At 34.8% G+C, this 19,507-nt stretch overlaps 1 protein-coding gene across 24 annotated transcripts in view; it reads right to left on the bottom strand.

Moving 5' to 3' along the window:
* Window positions 1-19,507, bottom strand: part of KrT95D (phosphofurin acidic cluster sorting protein KrT95D) — a 240,640-nt gene that overhangs the window by 21,259 nt on the left and 199,874 nt on the right. For 13 of the 24 annotated variants that reach the window (XM_067110164.1, XM_067110160.1, XM_067110143.1 and 10 more), the window contains 5 exons: window positions 11,284-11,422; window positions 8,893-9,037; window positions 8,359-8,570; window positions 6,953-7,107; window positions 6,225-6,432 (listed from right to left, as the gene is read on the bottom strand). In XM_067110164.1, coding sequence (XP_066966265.1) covers window positions 6,225-6,432; window positions 6,953-7,107; window positions 8,359-8,570; window positions 8,893-9,037; window positions 11,284-11,422 — 859 coding nt within the window. Of the gene's footprint in view, window positions 1-6,224; window positions 6,433-6,952; window positions 7,108-8,358; window positions 8,571-8,892; window positions 9,038-11,283; window positions 11,426-19,507 lie in introns of all 24 variants that reach the window. The other 11 variants (XM_067110162.1, XM_067110158.1, XM_067110142.1 and 8 more) reach the window with 1 other exon arrangement.

The following is a 19,507-nucleotide window of genomic DNA, read 5'->3' as shown; positions in this document are numbered from 1 at the left end:
AATCGCCCTCAGCTGATTTCCACACCAAAACATTGATCGCTACATTTGTATTTTATAATACAATTATTAGTAATATGAGAATACACACAATATTATTGGATACAGTGGAAAAGATGCATATCTGTTATGTTTGTATTTTATAATGCGATACTAATGTGCGAATATTACATATATGCTAATTTTATATCTCATGTATGATGCGATCCCCTTAAAGTTAGTTTCAAAACGATGTCTTCGAAAGTCGCATGATCCGTGAGTATTTACGGTAAATATTTAAACATGCATTGAAAAAAAATACCAAATTATAAATGCAATCAACAGTGATAAAATATTCTTTTATGTATGTACATGTTACAATGATTTACTAATTTTCAAATATTAATGTAAACAAAGCAAAATATCAATAAAATGTTATTTCACTTACAGAATCCATTTGTACTGTACAGTTTTATATTGATCTGTTATCATCGTAATATATACAGTATATTAAAAATCGATCGTCCCGACATTTGTAATGTTAATGTTCTGAGAAGTAGCTACCGAAAGAATTAGGAAAATATTTTTTTAGTTGCTAAAAGAAACGGATGTATTAATGGAATTATATTTAATTTTGTACATAAAAGTTTATGATACAGTAATTCATATTTCATTAAGAGAGAGAGAGAGAGAGAGAGAACTGGTGTTTACAAATGAAGTCTCTGCACAGCAGCTGGGGACGAGACTTGACTTGACAGGCTGGGGAGGAGAGTACAATATAACCTTGTGTTGCTTATGTATGAAATTTGCATTTTGAATATTTTTACAGTGATTAGAGTTGAAACACCAACAGTGATAAAATATTCTCTTGTGTACTGTTATAATGTGTGATAATCATAGAGTCAACCACACTTGTAAAGAAGTACGGTTCAGTAAATCAAAGAAAAAACATGGCAACACGTACATACAGTGAAAACACAAATGTCTGGGCGATCTTTTTTTTCCACATATTACGATTATAATACATCAATATAATACAGTATAAATGGATTCTATGAGAGAAACAACATTTTATTGATATTTTGCGAATCATGAAAATGCGAATACAGGGGGTTTACTGTAATGTGTTCTTTCATGCCTTGTAGTTTTGATTAAAATACTTTCTCTCCAATTTTAATTATGGTCGAGTTTCATCCATGTTGCAAATGCACAATAATTTATAGTCATTAGCAACTTGAACATTGTTTTCTCAGCTTCAGCTACAACTTGCAGCTTAAATTCAGCCATATATTTCCTTGCCAATCTTTTATCCATATCGAATAAGGGTATAATGTAAAAATACATCAGCCCTATTCTACTTAACTTTATCTGTACTATAACTACGGTAACTGTGTATTACCGTACAATGGTTGAAATACAAGCAGATTGGCTGTTGTTATCTGATTTGGTGATAGGCAAAACGACAGTTTCTCGGTCGGTTGTTTATGGCTGTACACATTTCCGCAATACAACGTTACCAACAATACTTTTATCATTCTCATTTACTTTTTTAACTAGAAGATAGGATAAAGAGATGGAGGAAAAGAAGTTGGTCTATTATAATTTGGTCTCTCTCGCTGCCTGATTGTACGCTGCTGCCTGCGCCCACACGAAATTTAAAAATATTTTATAAAAATATTGTTGTATCAGTATTAATTACTTACCCCACTGCAAAATCGAATTATCGCAACTCGAGCACTACCTGAGTATTTTAATAATTTTATCACAAAAAGTGCATTCAGTCATGAAAATGAGATGAAAATACAGTAATTAGTGAATATTTCTCAGTGAAAAATACTGTGAATGGGTGAATTTTCAGCGAATAATGTGTATACGTTTCATAGTGAAATCCACGAATAGGCAAGTCCACAAATTGTGAGACCATGAATACAGGGGTTTACTGTGTGTGTGTGTGTGTGTATATATATATTATATATATATATATATATATATATATATATATATATATATATATATATATATATATATATATATATATATATATATATATATATATATATATATATATATATATATATGAATGTCTTTTCCTGTAATACTACAGTGTAATATGAATATAAGAAGGCCCATAAAACACTATTTAAATGTTGAAACCATATATTTCGGGCATTAGCTTCTGTGCCCCTGTTCACTGGTAGAATATGGACAGGTGGAAAGTTACAATGGTATATATACAAAAACATAAAGGTGTGGCCCTAGGCCTCCGATGTTATGGAGGTGGCGTTTCTTAAGAAGGAGGAGAATGACCAAATTCCCTAGTGGTTTTTGGCCTCATTAGCTCCCGTTTGGCGATGGATCTGGCGGTCGCGTTTCTTGGGTCATCTTCCTCAGGAGGGGTTTGAGGATTAAGGTGTCGATGTCATCCGATTTCCAATGTCCTCCTGACAGGTTCATATTGTTGGTTTGATTGATGATAGCAGATTCCAGCATCCTTCTTTTGTGCGGAAAGCTACTTTGAAAACCAACTCCGCCCCACTCCAGTTAATGACATGCCCTGTATTTCTGATATGTAGGAAAATCCCGAACTCTCCGAGCGTAACGTACTGATCTTTTGTGCTCTGTTATTCTTTGCGAGAGCGATCTACCTGTCCCGCCTACGTAGATGTCCTGACAATTACTACACGGTATCTTGTAAACTCCAGCTTCTTCCCTTTTGTTATTTAAGTATACGTTAACGAGCGAACTCCCGATGGATTTGGGATAATGGAAAATGAAAGGATTGTTAGGCCTGAGTTGTTCGGAGGCCTTTTGGATGTTTTCATCGTACGGAAGCTTTATTTTGTTGTTGAAATCTATTTGTCTGTTGTGAGTGGGACCCCTATAGTATATTTTATTCGCTATAGGACTTACATCATACGCCTACATATACCTAGCCTAACTTATATCAAACATCAGCTACCGTTTACTCTTACTCCTTACCTTAAAGAGTTAATCAAAATTTATTGCAATTGTCAAAAAATGGTGTAAGACACATACACATAGGCTAGCCTACTTTGAAATGTGTGCAAGAAATAAAGCCATAATAAGGGAAGTACATTATTATTATGTAAAAGAAAAAATAGCTTCTTCATATTTATCATCATATTTATCATAATGATATAACAAAAGGCTTCAGCATAAAAGCCTATAAAAGATGATATGTATCTGAAAAGTTTTCTTGCCCATCAACATTTGCTGGCATGTGGATACCATATGAATAACCAGGCCTACCTATCGAGGTAATTTTATCTAAAGCCACAGGCTGTTCCTTTTACCTCCCCAGAAGTTTTCACCAATAGTGAATTTTATTAATTCCATGTTTTTAGTAGATTTTGGTACTCAAAGAAAGTTTATAATAACATGTTTTTCTTATGCTTAGTGTAATTTATCCCAATTGGTGTTAAAATATGTGAAAAGTAAAAAAATTATGCAGCGTGCATCCGAAAACAAGCTACTGTCGTTGACTTCGGAGGGGTGTTGTTATTAAATTTAGACTTACCATCACAATACTTTATAACCTCTTTATTCGTTAACATTATTTATTGACAAAACATATATCTGAGGGAGAAATTTAGGTTAGTAAATAAGTTTCGATTCACATTACTTGGTAATTATTTGAAAACAATGATGCTATTCGGACAAAATACTTGCAACCAATCAGCTAGCAGGAAACTTTTCCAAGCTAAAAGGGCACCCCTGCGAGTGAGTGCAAATGCGCCTCGGTAAAAAAAACTGAGTATAGACCCAAGAATGCTGTCTGTATTCTTCCATTTCTGTTGCAGAAAAATTGCACAACAATGCATATATGTTTCTGTATTGCAATATCTGTCGATTCATCAACAAGTAATACATACTTTTTATCCTGCAGGTCATCTTTCAATTCTTCTCTGAATGAAGCAGCAATAACATCTTTTATGATCGCAGTGCACGTGCTTCTATGTGGTTTTGTGCCACCGATAGTGCCTTTCTGTCCATGGTGCTTTACTATCTCACCAATATGATCAACAGCGTGAATTGATGAGTGACAGGTTATGGCTAAACTAAGTTCTATCTCAGCTTGCTTTACTGTATCACTAATCTTTGGGACCAAACTGTCAAGAGACGTCTGGGATGTATTAGGCATTTTACTTTGATGTTTTTGAGATTTTTCATGCATAGAAATATTGTACAGTTTTGGCAACACATTTACTTTGCATAACACACAATATCCATTTTCACCATCTTCTGAACATTTTAACCACAAGCACTTATTTTCCCAGTCCTCATTGTATTTCCTCTCACCTTCGTAAGTACTTTTCCACTTGGACATTCTAAATGGCTTCTTAAACACTTCTAGTTAAGAACTATTTGAGCACTAGAAAAGCAATAACTATAGCCCCATAATCTCGAACAAATGTACAATCACAATATTAATCAGCAACTGCGCATCTAATGCTACTAAACTTACAACGTATCCACTACTGGAATCAAACATCATACAAGCAATGATCAGGAAATGAACATGTTTGAAACTGTAGGATAATAGTTGGCAATATCTTACTTCTACATGTCTGTTTGGAGTAAGAAAAATACTATTTTTGTAGTATAAATCCAAATATAGAAATAACAGAAAATATTGACAAGCATTTTTTTTCTGAAATGGCCAAAAACATGGCCAAATTAAAAAAAAAATGGCCAAATGTGTTTTTCAATGGCCAAAGCACTTCAAAAATGGCCAAATCTGCCTGATTTGGCCATGAAATGGCCAACCTGGCAACCCTGGGCCTAAGACTTGGACCACAATGTGTCAGAGACTTCAATGAATTTACCATGGAACCAATCAAAGTTCAAGCTATGGATCTTGGGGAAATTCAAGATCTAATTGATACAACCCCAATGAACAGAAAGTGACTTGATGGAGCTAACCCAGACAGATGCTATAGATAATATTGCAGAGGGACTGTGTTGGTTTACCTCTCTCACGCAGTATTTGTATAATACTGACATGTCACAAGTGCTGGACATGGCAGAAGAAGTTATTGCACCATAAATGAATTTTGAAAAAAAGGAAAAAGTAAAAAGTCAAACAAATATCACAAAGTATTTCCTGAGTTCAGGCCCAGAATCCCAACCTCTCCTTCCACCTGTTTCACCCCTGCCACCACAAAGACTAGCCACTCCTCCTCCTCATACAGTCAGCACAATAGTGACATTCAGAGTAAAGATCCTGACAATCCACTTCAAATTACAGAAGAAATGATAATAATGCCACATAGTTTTTAACCATTTTTCTGTTGGTGTACATCTTAAATTTTATAACTGAACTGTAAGAACTGCATCAGTGCATTTGTGTTGTGTCATTATCATTGTTGTTCAATACTCTCTCTCTCTCTCTCTCTCTCTCTCTCTCTCTCTCTCTCTCTCTCTCTCTCTCTCTCTCTCTGTGTGTGTGTGTGTGTGTGTGGGCCTGGCTGGTGCCGCAGACAAGGCATTTCTACTCTTAACTTTGCTGTGGGCTGGGATTTTACCCCAAAAAATTAACTATGTCCATTTGGATAACTAAAGTTTAAATTATATAAAACTCTCCTAGATTTATGTTTTGTGATATTAAATCATCCATGGTGAATGCTAAGAACCAAGTCAAATTTCACATCCAATTTGGCATTTATTTTATTATTGTCACTTCTTTGTTTTCTGTCTCCCTGTATTCATTCCAGAGCTATAATGACATATCGTCATGCTTTATCATAATGCTCCTAACAACTGTTCAGTTTTTAGCACTGAGAATTGTCTTTGCAAAATAACCTTAAGGTAGGACCAGCTCAAGAACATTTGCAAAAAGGAGGGAGGTGTAACCCTTCCCAGATGGCTGATATATATTAGAAAATTTTCACATAAAGTACAATTTCAGTGGATGCTTACATTTACCTACCTTCCCATCTGCAATCTTTCATTTTAGGCTTCCCCTAAAATTCCCAGTCACAAATATACTTCCCCTCTTTGAAATCCAAGCCTTAACAGATGTGTGTAAAAAGTTTTCACATACTCTAAGTTCTTGTGTCTGAATATTACCTAAAACTTTAGTATACTTAATTTCACTGCTGATATATTACTCCAGTCATGTTTACCTCTACAAGAGCATTAAAAAAATTATAAAACATTTCATATTACCTAAAGACTATTTGCCCTTCACCATCAGGCATAAAAGTATGACAGCTTTTATCACTAACCTTTTTTCCTTATATGTAAGCATGGCTTCTGCAATGGGTAAATGCAACGTGTGCTGTGCTTGAGTAAGATACCTATGTATCCGATTCACAACTTCTTGTACATCTGGTTTTTCCCAGCGTTCTACAACTTCTCTCCAGGTATCACTAACAAAAGCTGCACCATACACAGAATCTACAGAACCTAAGTACTTAGCTAGACTATTAACACCTGAAAAAATAACATGAAACAATTAGAATAAGATTACATGTAACTATATTTAAAGAAAAAATCTAAACTTACTACACATAACAATAATTACATTGCAAAGCTGTTTTGTTAGATATAATCTGACATGATAAAAGATAACATTCCTTATCACTTATACAGCAACTTTTTCAAAATTCTGTTACTCAGGTTGACACCCTATGAGAAACTGTATGAGGCTTTATATGTTCTTACTTTGCAACTACAAACTATCAGTAACAAACGGCCACAATATTCCCACTGGCCCCCAATAGTGACTGTTGATATGTATGTAAATTGTAACATACTATTGCCTCATGTCCACGATCTTCACAGTTCTAAATAATAATAAAAAAATTACATGACTCCACATTACAAAATACAATATGGTGTGCTAAATTCAAACAATCTACAATTAAGATACCATCCAGTAAGTGTTAAAAAAGTAAAGCAAAGACTCACAACAAGAAATACCTGCAATCAAAGAAGCAAATAAGATGCTTACCAAGAGGAATGATAAGAAATCTAACATGATTTTGGAAGTCAGGTGGCTTGGAAGAAAACTGGTCAACATATGGTCGTAAGACACAGCTGATGTATGTATCAGACCCAACCACCACCACTTTCATGGGACCAGGTGCTTTTGCATTACTGTTGCAGCTGTGAAAAACATATGTAAATATATATTTACATTGTTTAAAACTCTCAGGCTTTAGAAAGTTTTAGGGAAAACTGTAAAACATAATCAACATTGAAGACATAAACTAATCAAGGCCTCCAGAATAGCAATAAAAAATAAAGTATGATATCAAAATCCAAAAATTATATAAAATTCTATTTATTCACTATTAGTGATGTAAAGGAGACCCAACAAAAGCAAGACTAATATTCTTTAAACTATTATGGTTCTTAGTGTACAGTATATCAATTTCAGAATATGAAAACTAGTTCATGATAGAAAACATCTTTACACACTTTTCAATTATAATCAAAACATAATGATAAAATAATCATGTTAAAGTTCATTAAAAATCTATTTCTTTGTTTTTTCTTGAACTTTTTTAGGAATTATCTTGACTTGTAAGCCTAATGTCTACTGATCTATAGTTTAGGGAAATATGTTTGGCTGGAAATGCTTAATATAAAAGAATGTTTCAAGTTTATATAAAGTAAGATCTAGCAGCTGAACATATGTATAAAAGTTAGAATCTCTCGTTTGAATTATAACCCCTAATGTTATCTGTGAAATGCTATTTTCTAAGGTAATAAAGCTCAATAATGAAATTCAACACTACATTTAAAAATCAAAATGATAAGTATAACAAAAATAAACAGAAGAAACAGTGAAGTAATTAAGTAATTCGGCAGTATACTTTTATCATCTGCAATATTTTGTCATCAGGCTAATACTAAAAACTGAGATGTAAGTGTAACTGTGATATAATCACTATCACACTGACCTAGCCATGTGACCACATACTTATAAATGACCCACATACTATTGTACATTTATCCCCAAATGAATGGTAGTTATGCATATTTACTGGATAAAGGCAAGAAATTAAACCTCTAATTCCTTGGCCAGACATTTCACTATGACATCTTTTGTTGGTTTCAAGAAAGACATCCAAGGTTGACATATCAATTGGTAAGTTCTACAGACATTTAAAAGTATATATTAATGGTACTGTAATATATTTACAATAGAGCTAAAATAATTTCAATAAAACTGTTGAAATGAAAGGAAAACTAAAACAAAGGCATTCTGTAGAAAATCAACAAACTTTAAAATCAAAATCAAAATTCACAACAGGATTCAATGAGACATGCATGAATAAGGTTAAAAACTTGAACCATATGCCAGATTGGTCCAGGAAGAGAACTAGCTTTCATAACTAAAAATTCACTTACAATTTTTGAATTTTGTTGACAAGATGTGATATGGTAGCTTTGACATCTGCTGGAGCCATAGTAGTAATGACCCTATGTCCATGTTCGGTCAAGTGCGCTGCCAGCAGAGCACCATGAGACTCCCCAGTATTAACTAGCACAACATGATCAGGAAGGTTAATATCTTCTACTGGAAGGACTCTTGCTAATTGTTCTAATAATACCTTTCTTGGCTGAAAAAAATAAAAAGCCATATTAATACTGGTAACAGCAGTTTTTGTACTTCATCACTCTAAATACAATACTTTATTCTGTGTTTTTAGAGTTGGAAGAAAACTGAATCAGAGTAGCATAAGCTTTAATGTTATATGAAGTAACTGAAAGCACACAAGGGAATGCAATCTAACATATTACCCAATAATATTCTTAGTAATAAAGCATCCTGTCACTTGACATTTACTAAAAATTCTATGCATTCTAGTACCTCAGAATATGCCTAATGGAGCATTGAAAAAAATTCATATAGTAAAGTATGACTGTACACAGGCAACTTACACTAGCATCAGCATTAGCACTGGAGTTTGAACGTTCAACGACCATTTTTTCTTGTCTAGGTGTGGAACCACCAGTAGATGATATACTTCTTCTCTCTTTCAAGGACATATTACTTCGGTCCCTATTAAATAATTTGTTCTTGTTGCTGAAACATTAAAAACCTATTAATACTGTTCTCATAAGAGAAACTCTTGATAACACTGAAAAACAAATAATGTGAGAAAGGAAAGTAAGACATAGACTTCATCCTGATAATAAGGTGAAATTCCATACAAAAGTATTAAATTCACAAAAACTACTTTTTATCCAAATATAGCTAAAATTATAAGCAATACACCTACCATTATAGGCAATCATCACTGTCCATGCAAAAGAAACAGGAGGAACACTGTTCCTCAATACAGTGCCAAAGGGACTTTCAGGCAATCATCCAACAACCACCGAATATGTTGTGTAGTGTGAGTGTGCAACTATGACATCAGTGGAGATGGGAGGTGGCTGTCACAAATGATTTATGGGTTTGTATGAAAAACTTGTTACATGAGACCTACTTTGTCCATTACAAACCCATTAATCATATTAACCTTGAACTGCAATTTAGGGGAGAGATTGAATTACTGAATACCCCAGAATGTTTGCCGAGCTGAAGAACCATGGTGGGTACAACAAGATTTTCACGCTAGAAATAGTTTCAAAAAGCAATGATCAGACAGTGACCAAGTAAAAGCTAAGACATGAGGACAAGGAAGTCTGAATGATTTCATACAAAGTCAGTCAGATAGTAAATGAAGAATGCTAAGAAAAAAAACTATACTGCTCATCATTTGGAAGCTTGAATTTCAAGTCAATGGCCCCTGTGGGCTTGTTCCATACGAATAGGTTTTATCTACTGAATAATAATAATAATAATAATAATAATAATAATAATAATAATAATAATAATAATAATAATAATAATAAAGGTACAACCAGTAGCCCAACCAAACATCACAGATGAGAGTTCTGTTTTATTACTATTGCAAGAAAGGGGGCTAAGACTTCCAAGACTATTATCATATGCAGGAAGACTGACTACCATCAGAGTGAAAGTTGAGAAGCCTGAAGATGTAAGACTACTCTTGAAGCATCGACCAGGTTGGGCATTGCGTAGGGTAAAGTGCTCATGGAGAACAACAAATCTTCTTGAGTTACCAGTACAATTACAATAACCCAATGAACATCTTTAAGAGACAGCAGCTCAGCACTTCAACAGCTCCAGTTGCAGGGAACTCACCCTAAAGCAGCTGTGGGAAACTGAATTCTTAAGCAATGAAAGATTCCTGATCAGGAACTGCCCCAGCTTTGCTGAAGGCTTCCTTCTCTCCAGAACGTTGGATAACTAAATGCAGTCTCCTGTTCCTCTACTGACAGTCATGCTAAAGCTGTCAAAGGGATCAGGTTAAATTTATCTTGGCTTATATGATGGCCTGGGTGTATTAACACAAAATGCAAGGAGGATCCAACTGCCGTTTTGACTCACTGCTATTGCCACTATCATTAGCCATTCATACCAATGCTTCTGAAGCTTTATGCTGGACTGATTTGACCAAGTTACCATTAGTGCTCCATGGGAAGATTTGCATTGCTATAGCCAAGCTGACCAACAATATTCAAAACTCAGGTACTGTACATTTTCAAATCTATAAACCAGGGTATTTCCTTCATGATGGATGAATCTAAAGGTGAAAGTATGCATCTAGGGAGTCGAAAGATGTCAGAAGTTTGTCAGTTTTTACTGTACCTTTTATTGTAAAAAAAAAAGGGTATAAGTTTTTATAACAAAATATAGATACTGACAAACTATAAATCATAAGTTCCAGTTTAACAGGATGGTTGTTGGGAATTCCCCATAATTAAGAAGCTACTATAAATTTTTATGAAACACTTCCTATTCATGTTGTTAACAGTCTTACCTACCTATAGCAAAAATTTAAAAAATTTTTGTTCTTTCCTGATTTTCAATTTTTTTTTACCAGCAAACCCATTAACAGCATGATCTACAGGAAAAAATTATGCTTAATGACTTTGAAGTACTGTAGTTACCAAAAAAATGTACAATTTAATCTTGGTAAAATGTCACTTTTTGGCAGTTTCTTTTCCAATTTTTAACTTTCCTTATAAAAAAATGTTAAAAATTGTAACTAAATGGTACTGAAGTAAAATAGGATTAGAAAGACAAAATCCCAAAGAAAAATATAAAAGACAGACTCGTGCATATGAACTGTTTGCGTGATGAATGGCTGAGGGTCCAGGTACTGCTCTTGTTGCAAGAAAGTGCTGCTGCTTCTTACAAACCTTCTTACAAAAACCATATTTTCATCACATTTGTCATAACTTTGGTTCTTAACATACCTTTTATTTTTATCTTCTCTGGGTGGGGATGAAGCTAGGCACTGAGGGTCAGAGTGTTCTTGATCTGTCCAGTTTTCCATATGATCACTGTCAGCTCTTTTACTGCTTTCATCACTTAATCTGTCTGCTCCTACTTTATCTACTAGAACAAAAAATGAGAGCGTGTTACAAGAATAAAACTCAACATAAGTTTACTCTATTATTAGGCCTTACTGTTAATATTATACTGTTGACATAATGCCATACCAAAGAAGTATACACCATACATATAAAACAGATTTGGAACTGAGATGACCCTTACAAAACAAACTTAATAAAATACACATGTAAGGGTCCTACATAAAACAGCAAAAACTCTACATCAAAATCTAACACAATAAGTAATGAAACAATGTGTATATTAAAAAATCATTATATGTACCACCTTATAAAAGGGTTAACAATAATTATCCGAAGAAAATAAAAAAATCCTTTTCTTGTACAGTACAATAAAATCCTACTACACTGGGTACTTTAAACACCTAATTAGCAAGCACCATTAAACACAGTATTTCCTGCATTATTTGACAGGTGAGTCGATTGAAGAGTGTCGGTAATTATCTCTTTACATAATGGTAGGGATAATACAAATTTGGGTTTTTTGTATTGTGACATTTGTAAATGAGACTTCAATTTGCAATACTAGGTTACCATAGACTCTAAAAGTATTGCAATAAATACTGCTAACAAGTACTTTATTTCTCTGTGAGAACCACTGTCATGAGTAATAAAATGGCCTTATCAAGCCCAGACCTAAGGTACAAGTGATACAAAAACAGGAAATAGAAAGAAAAGAAAGTAACTGATCTCTTTAACATGGAAGACAACAGGAATAAGAAAAAAAGGTAGGCAGGAATGGAACTTCATGATTTGATAGGATTTACTATTTCTGTTATTGTTATTAGATAGTTTGACAAAACTAAAAAGACCAAATATTTGACTTACTGTGCACTTTCCATCTGAATTCCCATTTGATCTAGGTCTTCGCTTATGCCCTTTTTCATGGGATTTCCTATGATTCATTACTAACCTTTGTTTGACCATTTCAGAGCCAACTAAATTTTTACTAATTGTTCCTCATCCCCTCACATCACATATCCAAATCATCTCAGCCATTGAGATCTCAATCTATTTTCCAGCTACTGTACTGGGCACAACATCTTTTCTGCAACATCCACATCCATCATATATTCTTTCCACATCAGGACCAAAAACTAGCATTCTAAAATCACACTTTTTTTTTTAAATCTCATAAACTGCTTCACCAGTGCCCTTGTCCCTGCTTGCTATAGTAGTATAAGCCTTATGCACACATACCCTATTAATGGGATACCTTTAACAAGAAGTCTATTAATCACTTTATAATCCATTCAAGCTGTTGGTACTCATTTTTCTTACTGTCCACTCCATACCTACCCCCTGGATAACAAAAATGTTCTATCCCATATGAGACCCATCCTTCCCTTTGCACACTTGGTATATTTTGCAATCCTGAGCATCTTCTGTGATACTACCTCATATAATCAATACATAATACTGTACCATCCCTAAACTTTTATTTTACCTTCACTTCATTTTTAGTTACTATAAGCTTCATTTTACTTGTGGCAATTTTTAATCCTTTCCCTCCCAGTTCAGCCTTTAATCTTAACACTTGATACTCATGTAATAAAATGTCATCTGTCTTTAACAGCTCCAAAGAACCACCCTGTCTACACTCCTTAGAAAAAATCAAACAAAAACTACAAGGCAGCTAGTATGGAAGTAAATGGACAAAGACCAGTAAGATGCAAAAATTATATAGGGGTACCACAGAGTCAGATATGAATTCAAGCAGAATGTACACAAGACAAAAAAAAAAAAAAAGTTAAAATCTAACAAAAATTCTGATGCTGATAAAGATGATGAGACTTCTAGTTATTACCAATTCTGCTGCAGTGTTATCAATCATGTTACTTATATGGTTGCCTGAAGTATTCATCACAAAGCCTGATGAAGCTTTTTTATAACTAACTGACTCACAAGGTAACCATTAGTTTTTGAGTACATCTGATAACACAGTAATGTATAATACAGTAATTCCCTGATTATCCGGATGCACATCATCTGGACATTGACATTATCCAGACACAACCAGACCCCAATGACCAAAGAAATATATATATATATATATATATATATATATATATATATATATATATATATATATATATATATATATATAAAAATATATATATATATAATATATATATATATATATATATATATATATATATATATATATATATATATATATATATATATATATATATATATTTATAAAAATTTGGAAAAAATGTTCTCAAATGGTTGGCAGTGTTGTGCAGTCTAAGGAAATGTTGGTAACACTGCTTACATCCATAAACAGATAGAGAAAGGGTTAGGGGGTGTGGGAGCCCAAGAAAAGTTTCCTACCTCTGTGTTGTGTATGTGTGTGTGTGTGTGTGTGTGTCAAATGGCACCGTGGAGCAGCGGTAAGGCTGTTTATAGGTACTGTGGATTCACTTAAAGAAAGTGTTGTTTTGGAAGGAGCTTCCCTGGCTGGGAGAGAGGTTGGAATGCAGTGAGGGATGGTTGGAGAGGGTAGGCAAGAATTTGACTTCATTAGAGCTTTTTTTTTTTTACATCTATGCTTTTTCCATATTTTGTTAAAGGATATTAGACTTTAAGAGTTTTTTTTGTTTTATGCTTTTTCCATACCTCATTAAAGGATATTACAGTACTGTACTGTAACTTACAATGAAATACACCAAGGACAATACTAAAAATCAAAGGAGAGAGTGTGAGAGTGAGATAGAGAAAGAGAGAGAACAGCTGATTTCACATATGTTAAAGCCAATAACAAACAAACAGGCCTTCCATTTTTTATTTTCATTTTATACCATTCTCAGTTTCATTTTTACTGTATTTTCTCATTTTTTTATTATTGTATGTTTTCTCATAGATTCACCAAAAAAAAGATAAAATGAAACAAATCACAACCCAAAAACGAGACAAAAACAGATTCAATATCCCCTAGTGTATGCATGTACAACTCACACACCATTGGTTGATGGAAAGGGCATTGAGTTATAAGTAGATCAATATGTTGCCAACATCTATGACATGAATCTATGACGAAATTTGCATTATAAGTATTTTTAATACTTTACTTTGAAGGTGAATATTATATTTGAGATGGAATATCAACAATGATAAAATACTCTCTTGTGTACTGTTATATGTATGATAATCATATTAGAGCCAACAAAACTTGTAATGAAATAGAGAAAGGGCGATACAACACTATGAAGCACACCTACATATGTACAACTCTCTGTCGAGAGACAGAGTAAGCTTTCGCAACTGATATTCGTTTACAAGCATGAAGTCGAATTGTCACTTTGTTTATTGCCTTTTATTTGCTGATATGGACACATCATCAGTTTAATAATGTATGGTAGAAGGTGTATGGGAGGGCGAGCTCTTGTGTGTTTTGTAAGCTTTCCCCCTACAGGCAGAAATGTATACAGTACATCATCAAACATCATTGTGATTTTTTGCTTTATAATGGTTAGAGCATTTTCCCCTCTGTGTACATTCAGTGCCTGCATCATTGCAAGTGCTGTTATTGTGTGTGTGTGTGTGTGTGTGTGTGTATGGCTTTGTATTATCTATATGGCCCCACCTCACCCTAAGCGGGCAAGGTAGATGTGACCCTTCAACAGAAACTAGAAATCATTAAGAGAATTGAGGCAACTTGGTCTATGGTACATATCATGAATGAGTACAGCATTGCACAGTCAACCATGCATGACATCAAGACTTCCCAGGCTAAGCTGAAGAAGTACACAACAGACTTTGGGAAGGTGTTAAGGAGTCAGGCCCACAAGGTCATGGCAAAAGGCTGACATGAGGACACTGAACAGTTGACTTTAACCTGGTTTCGTTAGGAAATGGCAGCTGGCAAGTGTGTTGGTGGTACTGAGTTGAAGGCTACTGCTATGAAGTTCGTGGGCCTGCATGGGGTTGTGGACTTTAAGGCATCCAAAGGTTGGCTGTTTTGATTCAGGATTCGACATGGGCTTTCTAATAAAAAGACTCCTGGCAAAGCTTTGAGTGCATCCAAAGAGGAAACAAGAGGAATTTCAGCTGACAGAAATTCCCTTTGTTGATGTTGATGTGCCAGGTTCATCCAGTGAGGAAATACAGTAGATGTCTTTTTACTGCCTCTCAATGACCAGGACCCTGTAGACATTAAGGAGGTACAGGAGGTACAAGACCTTGATGTCACAGTGGTGTTGGAGGAGGGGGAGAAGGAGGAGGACTTGTGAACCTTCTTCCAATTTTCTAAACGTCTGGGCATTGTACAGTAAGCAGTTTTGGCACCACACACAGGCGAGAGAGAAAAAATTGCTTAATTTTTAAGTCTGTTATTACAGCATTTATGTTTAAACAAAGTAGGAAAAAGAGATACCCATTATCTGAGCGTCACTTACCATATTGTATTTTGTATGAGAGAAATAAATGCATCTGCTTTTTATTTTTTAAAGTGTATTTATGTAGTATATTGTATTAAAAATACGGGAAAATATAAGCTAATTTCACTTTGCATTAAGTTTTCAGTTTAAAGTGTAATGGTTCTTCTTTATAAGCATAGTGACTGTTTACACTTATGCGGTATTGACAAGGTAGGGGGAGTTAGGGTACGGAGTTGCAATTTTACATCTGTACAGTTTTTTACTTGTCGTTATCCAGATTTTCCCCTTATCCAACAGGGCATTGGCTCTATTAACCTGGATAATCAAGAGATTACTGTATAAGAGACTAAGGGAGATTAATGCCTATTTTAGCATTAAAACACCTCTTCTTAATCGTTGCACATAACGTGAAGAACATAATTTCTTTACTTGAATTACTGCTGATAAAGCAACTACTTATCCTTGAATAATAAGTTAAGTTAAGTATACCTTAGTTTTACCAGACCACTGAGCTGATTAACAGCTCTCCTAGGGCTGGCCCGAAGGATTAGACTTATTTTAAAGAACCAATTTCTTACTTAGCAACGGGACCTACAGCTTATAGTGGAATTTATAGCTGAATTTCTATCACCAGAAATAAATTCCTCTAACTCTTCATCAGCATTGAACTCCGCCCATCGAGCGACGGTCTGAAGCTCAACCGACTCAGCCAAGGAGAGATTTTGAATAATAAGTAATCAAATATCTGCTCACAATTCAATCAACATGAGCTTGAAATTTAACAGAGTTTGGTCAATTTTTAATAATCCAAATAAAGCCATGAGATCAAAATGTAAGAGTACACAAACTGATTACAAGCAATTTTACAAAATAGTACCACAGCAGCTATCATTCACTTTGTAACTTTGAAAGAAGAAGAAATGGCACCTGGCACTACAAAATAACCATCACTACCAAAACATAACATGGGATAATGAAAAGCTTTTTGGTATGAAAACTTATGGGAGTATCAACAACTAACAATAGTCTGTGGGGTGTATAGCTTTTGCCTATAAACTAAAATTCAGGTTTGAGCATGGTTTGCACTATGGCTCTCAATGCAAGAGAAAGAGATGAAGTTTTTAAGAACTCAAAACATGAGTTTTCTTACAAACCTGTTCATCCTATTTGCCTTATTCCATGGACTGGAAATACCAGGACTGAAAAGTCTATTGTGCATGCCTGCACCTGCTCATGATGCTTTCTTCTCTCCTCACATTTCATGCGCCAAGAAATCAATCGTTATACAGCAGGAAGTGAGATACAGCGGGAAGTGAGAAAGTGAGCAATGCACTTGTATGATTGAAGGGTTGGTATGAACAGAGATTTTGGTCTGAATAACAATTTAGGGGGATTACAGGCAAAAATAAAAAACACACACACATGAAATGTAAAAAGAAAAGGCTGAGGAATTGAAGATGAAAATTATCAGAAATCATCTTTCAGGAAGGCCAGCCTCTAAACCAAAGGCATACAAATAATGAGTTGTACTTACCAAGTAGCTTAAAAGGCTGATTGAACACTACAGTAATTGTGCCTCACAGGAGTGCCAGAAAGATGAGGAGGAATAAAACATAAAATAGTGGGGATGGAGAAGGTGCAATGCCCCTCCATCCATAGTAATACATGACTCATAAAGAAAATCAGACCATTGAAAATACAGTAATAAACAAATGTTAATGAGTGACATCTCTTACAATGTCTCTGCTCAAAAAGTGGCAATAAGCTCTAAATTAAATTTAAAAGCTAAAGACAAGAAGAGAAAACATACTTCATGTAACTTCACCTTTAATGGTGACAAATCAACATTCAACGCATAACATTAGGCCTTTGTAAGAACTTGACAGAGCCAGAAAGAAACTGTAATCTTGGATATCTCCTTCCAGCTTGCGAAGTTTGTTGGAGATAAATCCTGGCTCATCTGATGAGACAAAATAGGTCCTCTTCAGGGGAAGAAGTAATCAAGGTGGACACAGCAAACGGGACAAGTCTTGGGAACCGAATGACTGCATCGTTGTCACAAAATCCAAGGCAAAGTAAGGTTTGACAGACAACCAGTTCTTTGAATGTATAACCATGTCAGACAAGGCAGAGCTCAGTGACATGCTTAAAGAACGCCAGAGATAAAAGAAACACTTCTCAGTTAAATCACAAAAATGAATCTGTAACTGGCTTAAATATAGGTCTGGTCAGCTCCCCAAAAGTGAAGCAAAATTCCAGCCAGTCCAAAGTGACAATTCATCCCAACTACCATGACCAACATGTGAGTCCAACCCATGCTAAAGGAACACATAAGAAAGGCTAACCTTATTCTCCTCAATCACAAATAATAATAATCTCCTCTGAATTCAAAGAAATAAAAAGAAATCAGCAGTAAGGAGAAAAGGGCCACTACACGCAGGACTGCTCTGTCTATACTGCCAACTAGTGAACTTGGCACACCTCTCCCTATACTTGCTAACTCACCTTGTACCATTCCAAGGGAAGGATCTGGAACTTCCGGCTGAGGGTGTCAGCAACCAAGTTTCAAGCCCCTGGAATGATCCTGAAAGTGAGTCACATCAAGCTGCTCAGCCCAGCCAAAAATTTCTAAGGAGAAATAACACAACTCTAAGTGGGTGCTTCTTGCTTACTCAAGTAAGCAATAGCAGTTGTGCTGTAGGACATGAAACCATCTGCCCACTCTTTCAAAAGTGTTGCAACTACTTTAAGGGCCAAGGAAAGCAGCCATTAAGTTCATATGAAGATGTGATTTTTATTAGGACAAAGCACCTATTGCTTGAAGACCAGAGGATTGGACAACCGAACAGAGTGGATATGTGCAAAACATCAGAACACCCAGGTGTGGAGAAATAGACAGACATAGGAGATGGAGTTTTTATCAATTGAAGCCATAAACAAGCTAAAAGCTTGCCCAGGCACACCAAAAAAGTACACTGAGGCATAGCAGATCATACCTTAGAAGCTAACAAAATAAATAGCACTTGGGCTTATGCACATTGCCAACACTCACTAAATCGCTGATATGGCACTTTCACAGAATTACAAATGCAAAACTGTAGAACATAAACAGAGAATTGAAAGTAACAGGTTATTATATTTATAAAATGGTAATTAATGGGAAACCTCAAAATGAATGCTAAAGCAAAATCTATGCAACAGCAGAGGCTTTAGGAAATTCTGTCCTATAATAATTACATGTTAACCCAACTTTATAGGAAAGAGGAAACTTAATAACTGAATGAACACCAGAAAATAAGCAAGAAACAATACAAAACAACAAAAGACAAAAAGTTAATTATGTAAAATAAAGCAAATACTCACACTTACTCCACAGGAGAAAGGCAACAAAAACCAGCTCCCAAATATGCACTTACAAATACAGACTTGCAAAAACAAACACAAAGCCAAAATCAGTTAACAATGATAAAGGAGTTTAAAAGCAATGAAATGAATAATGAAAATGACAAAAATAATGATGGAACATTCAAAAACTTCACATAAATGCATTCCTACAAAGACCAACAGTGTTAAATCTCTAAAGTCATAAGAAAATGTGAGGAGAGAAACAAGCATCATATGCAGGTCTGGGAATGTGCAGTAGTGGCCTCTCAATCCTGAACGGTATGAGTTGGTGTGACTGGGTA

The sequence above is a fragment of the Macrobrachium rosenbergii genome, chromosome 10 (genome assembly GCF_040412425.1).
Source record: "Macrobrachium rosenbergii isolate ZJJX-2024 chromosome 10, ASM4041242v1, whole genome shotgun sequence".
In the NCBI taxonomy this organism is placed as follows: Eukaryota; Metazoa; Arthropoda; class Malacostraca; order Decapoda; family Palaemonidae; genus Macrobrachium; species Macrobrachium rosenbergii.
The sequence above is the reverse complement of the archived record's forward strand: the minus strand, read 5'-3'. Positions and strand labels throughout refer to the sequence as shown.